At 42.1% G+C, this 7,565-nt stretch overlaps 1 protein-coding gene across 1 annotated transcript; it reads left to right on the top strand.

The window, feature by feature from the left end:
* Positions 1-1,304: 1,304 nt before the first annotated feature.
* On the top strand, positions 1,305-5,640 carry LOC124283172 (solute carrier family 46 member 3-like). The gene is made up of 4 exons (XM_046719197.1): positions 1,305-2,507; positions 3,995-4,078; positions 4,581-4,737; positions 5,047-5,640. The coding sequence occupies exons 1-4, from the start codon at positions 1,379-1,381 to the stop codon at positions 5,159-5,161; spliced, it is 1,485 nt and encodes a 494-aa protein (XP_046575153.1). The 5' UTR covers positions 1,305-1,378; the 3' UTR covers positions 5,162-5,640.
* Positions 5,641-7,565: the final 1,925 nt, after the last annotated feature.

Here is a 7,565-nt window from a genome sequence, read left to right on the forward strand (position 1 = left end):
TGACGTTAAGCAACGTTGGGCACGGAGAGCCTATGGATGGGTGACCGTGTATGGCAGCTTCACTCATGAGAGTTTCTAGGACTCCAGGCCTGCCCCACAACGAAGCACGTGTGATACATGAGCTTATTAAAAATTGCCTATTCACCCAGCAGAAAATGGGCACCCGGTGGGATAATTCATGTCACTATTATAAAGGTAATGCTATTTTTGAGGGCATTTTCATTTGCAGAAGCCCGAGGTCTTCTGCAAATGATAATGCCCTCAAAAATAGCATTACCGTTATTATTGCTAAAATACATGGAATTTGTATTGAAAAGAAAAAGGAAACAATGAAGGAATTTGACTGTAAGTTTACTCAAAACCAACTTCTGACGGGGTTGACTGCCCGAATGCAATAATTACGTCATCGAACAATTCAAGTGACGTCACAACAGAAAGTGACGATATTCGACCTTGGCCTTTGACAAGACCATAGCCTGCAACATGCCAAACCATGTCAGTGTTCGGTTTTGGTCCAACAACAACGTTAATAGTGCAATTGTTAAGGTTATAACCAGCAAGAAAGCCAATATTACCGCTATTTAAAGCGGAAATTCGGGTTGCTTTGACTTGTTTGCTCCAGAATATCTGCCAGTCCAAAGCCAATGTCGAATGAACCGACGCACCCACTATGATGTCACTTGACAACAGAACTGATAGTGGCCCGTCGTTAACGTTGAGCGGTCTAATATCATTTGCAGCGGCCCGCAAATTTCTGATAATAGGAGGGCCGTTTCATGATAATTCCATGTGTTTTAGCTATAATAACCTTCTAGCGCCTCACAGGCAGCTTGGGTTATCCTGGGTAATAATGTGCTGCGCTTTGATTGTTAGCGCTATGAGCATTCACCTAGTGAATGGAGTTTAGCTTATTGTGAATTACAATGCACTTATTATTATTATTGTACATTATTATATCAGTACATTGTCTGACGTTTATTTGCTTACATTAGTTAATACTTCATTACCAACACATAACATCTGAAGGGCGTGTCTGAAGCTATACTCTCTGACTAATATCGAGTGACGAAACTGCAATAGGCGTTCATCCATGCCATCACATATGTACCGCTATAGCTTGGGTCACAACCATCTGACACTTCCCTGTAATCATGCAACAGATGATGCATTGTCACACTCCATCTCATGAAGCACATTAAAAATTCAGTAGGTTAAATTAACCACCAACTACCAATGGGAATCACAAATGACTCTGCATGATGTAATAAAAAACATTGGCACAATTTGTGGCAGATTCACAGAGGCAGCTCGAGCATAAACACGGTTCAGTTAGAATGAAATGAAGTTATTAATGAGGTAAACTAACAACCCGGTAAGGATGGACAGCGTACAAGAAGAGCCTAATGTAAAGTCACAGGAAACCGCTAGTAATGTTCAAGACAAACCCAAGTCTTACATCAAGGAGAGGGTCATATCAAGCGTGGTTCTGATGCTATTCACGTGTGCCAATAACTCCTCCGGTCCCGTGTTCACCCAATACATCCACTCTCGCTATGAGGACGTCTACAGTAACGGCACGGAATCTTCGTCAAATAAGCAATCATCATGTCTTGCCAATAACAGCGAGGAAGCTGATGAGGTGCAGGTGCATGTTCAGCAGTCCACATCTTACGAGATCCTGAAGCTATGCCTGTGTTTTCAGATTCCCTCGGTCATCGTGAACATGGTCGTGGGGTCCTACTCGGACCACATCGGCAGGAAGCTATTGTTTGTTTTACCGATGCTAGGATGTACTTGTAAATATGTAGGTTTCATACTGGTTGTCAAGTTCCATCTTAATCTTAACTTCCTCATCATCGGGACTCTCCTGGAGGGATTTTCCGGTTCAACAAGCACCTTCGTTCTTGCCAACATGGCCTATGCAGCCGACGTGACGAAGACCCACGCTACCAGGACATTCGCGATAATACTTACAGATAGCTCGGTGTCTATCGCCTTTGCATTAGGACAGCTTATGACAGGATTCCTTATTGAGAAGCTTGGCTACTTCTACCCATCAGTCATTTATACAGCTTTAATCCTGCTTGCCACAACCATCGTCATATTTGGCCTTACGGAAACTGTAAAGAAAACGGAGGTGAAGGAACTTTCGCCTATTGTTCATTTTAAGAAAGTGTTTGGATATTACGTCAACAAAAGGCGAGACAATAAGCGTTCCGTTTTTATTGCTTGTGTGATTGTCTTTGCTCTGCTGTACATTGGACTGAATGGTAAAGCTACGATTGAGATATTGTATCAGCTTGGTCGACCCTTTTGTTGGAATCCACTAAAGATAGGTTACTACGGTGCCTATTCCATAGTATTCATGGCCATATGCGGACTCGTTGCTATCAAGCTTGGGTCAGCGTGCGTGAGAGTGGAGATTCTGTCTGTAACAGGGATGTTCCTACTGATGGGGTCTCTCATTCTGGAAGGCCTGGCCAGCACAGACGCCATGCTGTATTCGGGTAATATGAACATTCATGTCTCTATGTAAATAATAATGCCATTCTAGATAATGCACGAACGCACTTCTATAGCCCCCATCCCACACCCGTTCAATGGCCCAAGAGAGAGTACTTAATGAATACTCATTTTGCATAAATTCGCAGGGTTCGATTTACCCTTATAAAGCATACATTGGTGAAACTTGGCATTAAAAAAAATGTATATATATTTCATATACTATAAATACATTTCTACAAGCAGCCAGGTCATGTTAAAATGTACATTTGTAGCCAGTACTAAGCAAGTAACAGAACATCTATAAGCCCTCCTTCATATTCATCGCAGTACGTCACTAGTCTCAGTATAGTGTGTGATACGTCATTGTTCCTTGACCTGGCGTCGTCATTTGGCCTTCATGATTATGTGCACTCGTTACCTATCGGGCAAAGAAAGTTATCGCTTTTATAGTAATTGTATAAAAAACCAAAACGCTGGTAAAGGTTTGAACTCACGCAGAACACATTCGCCAAATCACAACATGGTTCCTGATAACAACGCAGCTGTCCATTTTTCCCAACGTGAAAAACGTATACGTAGTTATGGGAGATTACACATGCATGATTGAGGCATAAATACTGATGTTGGACAGAGCAAACAGGCAGTAACAAAAAAAAAATACGAAAAAAAGCAAAAACACATCGAGCATGCCAAAACTTACGCAAGCGCGAGACAGGGCTGTCGGTATGGCCAATATGGGGGTTTTACTGCATTAGCTGGCAAGACCCTTCAGCTGGCCACCATCAGCAAATTGATAAACCTCTACCATCAAAGAGGCCAGACCCAACACTGCCCATGATAGGGAAGACCAAGAATCACGACACACCGGCCGAAGACCACTACATCCGGCAGATCCGCCTATGGAACAGATTCGTGACTGCGACGGCGACAACGACGGCGATGGCGATTGCCGAGCGATGCAGGGATGAAGTGTTCAGACCTTTTGTGGTGCCCTTTATTATACAACAGCCAAGAGGAGTCTTTTTGCAGCAGGACAAAGCAAGGCCTCACACCGCCAGAATTGCTCGAGTAAACCTTCACAATATTAACGTCAACGCATTGACTTGACCAGTGCTTTCTCCAGACATGAACCCCATTGAACATATCTTGGGTCATCTTGATCGTCAGCTGAGAGAGCGTGTACCACCTCCAGCGATCCGACAGGAACCTTAACAGCCTCTCTTGAACAGGATTCCTGCTGCCGTCACACATCGACTGACGACGTCAATGAGATGTGTTTGCTTGTATGGATGCCCAGGGTTGTCACACTCGCTATTGATGACGTGTCCCCTGGCTACTGTTCCATTATGTGACTCTTTGTGCATTTTATGAATGGAATCTGACTTCGTGTAATTCTTCTTTTTGAAAAGTTGATTTGCACGACCTTTGTCGCCCTCTTACCTGTTTGAGAGATCATTGATTGATGCTTGTACTACCTTGTTTCCTTCAGTGCCTTTAGTGGCGTCCATAAGCACAGTGTCGGTACCTGTGGCCCGCTCCGTCTTGTCCAGCATGGTGGCTGCTCATGAACAAGGTATGACCTTTAGTTCTAGGATGTCGAAGGATACATGTACATAATTGTGACTATAAAACCGACAAAAAGTAAGAGAACTGATAGCATAATAGTGAAGGTGTTATGAGCCTTCTCATAATATCTGTAAAATTAGATCAATATCTGCTGTGTCCACCATGACTTCTTGGTGTCATACTGCTGATTACCCTTGGTATTGCCACCCATTTTCACCTGTTCATGATGTTGATCACTGGATTGTCTGGTCTAGACTCGAATAATTACAGACAGCTGTCATTTAACTGGAATATTGCAGAGTGCTGCAACAACCTTTAACAAACAAACAACCATCCAACCATCCTCTTCACCTGTATATGTCGACATTTTGGCTGATTGTTGAGATCCTCTCTCGAAAGGTATTTTTAAGTGTGCGCTCGGCCCTTGCACTAGTGATTGTGAGTTCCACAATAGATGCTGATGCTGTTACTGTTGATGACTGTGCTAACACATATTTCTCATGCACTAGGTGCTATCTTCTCTAGCATGGCTACCGTCGAAACCCTGTGTGGAGCTATAGGGAGTTCGGCCTTCGCCTCTCTGTACAGAGCCACAGTGGGTACCATGAGAGGGATGGCGTTCCTTGGTATCGCGGCCGTCGTGTTCATAGCCGCCATAATAAAAATGTACGTAACCCACAACCGTGACATTGTTAATGAAACATGAATCAAATATCCAGTTAGAAAATATAATATAACTCCGTGCTCAATCGATACTGGTTTTATTTTTTTTATTTTTTTCAAAACGTATGGCTCTTATCTGAGGTACTACTCACAGGACTTTTATTTTGCCAGGATCTGCAATAAGTCTGTTCGAATTTCAGGTTGTCTTCAAATGCTTCGAATACCGCTTTTACACTCTATGAGTAAACACGAGTAATTATCTAAGCTGATTTGGACGTTACTGTAACACTTATACTACATCTTCTTTTCCAGCGTGGTAATTGTGAAGTCCCCCAGGCAACCGGGCTATGATCTGTTTCCGTCGCCCCCAGAAGATCAGAACGCGCAAACTCCTGACCACAACCAATATGGAACACTCCCGAAATGAGAAAACAATACGCCATGCTAAAGCATGGACAAAGGCCCTGTGATTATTTGATATTGGTTTCTTTTCACCTTGCCATGGTATGTGATATTATCTGAACTGCTGTATTGACTGTAGCATGGCGTAAACACCTAAACAATCAGTTGTGCACTTGCTGTGCATATGTTTATTGTTAACTGATGTATCAAATTGCATTTATATTGATCGGCGTGTCTGTCAGAACTAATGATGGTAACTAGTGATGGTAACTTTCACGACAAATATCAGAGTTGTTGTCCGATACAAATTAGCCCAAGTGTGTTGTGAATTTCTTTTATTTCCCAAACATTTTTCGCTACTTATAAACACTGGAGTCTCTGTACATCTACACAACAGTCGTAATTGAAAATTATCTGAAATATTTTCCGGTCTGTCACATGATTGTCGGGTTCGTTAACAGCCCGCGGTAGCATGGTAGGAGAAGGACTGTGCGGCGTCAGGTACAAACATACTTCTAATTTTAGGCAAACACATGTCGGCGAGGACATGCTTACCTTTTCGTGAACACCTGGTGTCATCACTGATTTTCAGTAATCCATCCATGTAATTTTCACTACTAATTTTCCCTCTACCGGAAACGGAATTTGTGTCTAAAATTAGCTAAGACTGGGTATTCCTTTGCACCGGCGTTCTATATTGAATATGTACATGACATTTGGTTTGTAAATTAAGATATCATATGTAATAGGTTAGTATGGGACCTGAACGTGGGTTTATGAAAGGTGCGAGGAAGGTTTGGGCATTACGTGCTGTGTGTGTTGAATACCACAGCGTTTTTGGTTTGAAATAAACGAAGACACCGTTATACACATAATACAAACTACAATGTGTCGTTGTATTGTTTCATTATTACCTTCACTCATAGAACCAATACACAATATACACATGATTCAGTGTAAAATACTGCCCCTCGCGCCAGTATCACATTGGTATAACAGAGTATATTATCTTCCATGACCAAGGACAAAAGTACTTGGGACAGAGTTTAGTTTGTTATTGTTATTTGTTTTTAAGTTTAATGTTGTTTAACGCCGCACAGAACCGCCAGGATCAGGGTTTGAATTGATCTTCAGCAACCCATGCTTGTCGTAAGAGGCGACTAACGGGATCGGGTGGTCAGTCTCGCTGACTTGGTGGACACATGTCTTCGTATCCCATTTGCATAGATCGATGCTCATGCTGTTGATCACTGGATTATCTGGTCCAGGCTCGATTATTTACAGACCGCCGCTGTAGCTGGAAAATTGCTGAGTGAGTCGTTAAACAACAACCAACCAACCAAAATGTGGCTCGTGGTGTAAACCTACCATCGGACGCATAAGAATATGAGACTCTCCCAGAGGCACTGCTGCGACAAAACAATTAAGTGCAATTTAAAAAAATTCAATAAATTGAATATTTGTGGAAAACAGCTGTTATACTGTGCTGTACGGTGCTGTGCTGTGTCCGTGACTGTCATTGGCAAATAAACAATGTGCAGCTTTTTGTTTCATAGTAAATATAAGGGATGTAATTTCCCGCTCAGAAATCCTCGTGCAAACTGGGTTTTTTCGTGGCGAGGTAAAGTGATTCAGTCCACCTTTCAGAAATGTATCCCCCTCCATGTTTTTTTCAAGATCAATCAGATCTCCACATTCCGACATGGCCATAAAATACAGGCAAATATACATGTCAGGTTAGTTGAATTAATCTTGGAGATAGATTCATTAAATACTAGAGCTGCATAGTTTCATTTCTGTCCATTGAGATTCATTAGTGAGTGAGTATTGTTTAACGCCCCTTTTAGCAATATTCCAGCAATATCAAGGTGGGGGACACCAGAAAAGGTGATTCACATATTGTGCCCATGTATGGAATCGAACCCGTGCTTCAGCGTGACGAGCGGACGATTTAACCATTAGGCTAACCCACCGCCCCTAAGATTCACTAACACAGTATTTAAATCTTTTACTATGCAATAAGTAGAGATACATTTTCATCTGCGTCATTTACATGTTCTTTGTTTATCCTTTGGACATCGTTTCATAAATATTCACCACGTGTATCTATCTAGCATAACAACCATGTGTGTGGACTTAACCAACTGTGAAAACGTTCCTATCAGCTCACTAGTATTAACAGTTCACTGACAACTCACGGTTCAACAACCTGTTATAATGACTAGTCGTTTATGTAGCTGCATCATATGTATGGTGATCCATATGGAAATGCATGTGCGCTTAACGTATTGTGTGCAGATGTCAAATATTAATAGGATGAATAGCTTTTATGATTATATTCTTCCTACCAACATCTGGCATCTGGCCAAGGGACTCTGTTTGCATTGCGTTCCGTGCTTTTCAGGCATGGTATACCGTGTAATGGTTGG

This window comes from Haliotis rubra, unplaced genomic scaffold (assembly GCF_003918875.1).
Source record: "Haliotis rubra isolate DU_JTF1 unplaced genomic scaffold, ASM391887v1 Scf310, whole genome shotgun sequence".
Lineage (NCBI taxonomy): Eukaryota > Metazoa > Mollusca > Gastropoda > Lepetellida > Haliotidae > Haliotis > Haliotis rubra.

Bases quoted from the DNA above. Each gene is read 5' to 3' on its own strand.
- LOC124283172 (XM_046719197.1), top strand. From the start codon at position 1,379: ATGGACAGCGTACAAGAAGAGCCTAATGTAAAGTCACAGGAAACCGCT. The intron at 4,079-4,580 runs GTATGACCTTTA...CTCATGCACTAG, and splicing joins GGTGGCTGCTCATGAACAAG to GTGCTATCTTCTCTAGCATG. The intron at 4,738-5,046 runs GTACGTAACCCA...CTTCTTTTCCAG, and splicing joins ATAGCCGCCATAATAAAAAT to CGTGGTAATTGTGAAGTCCC.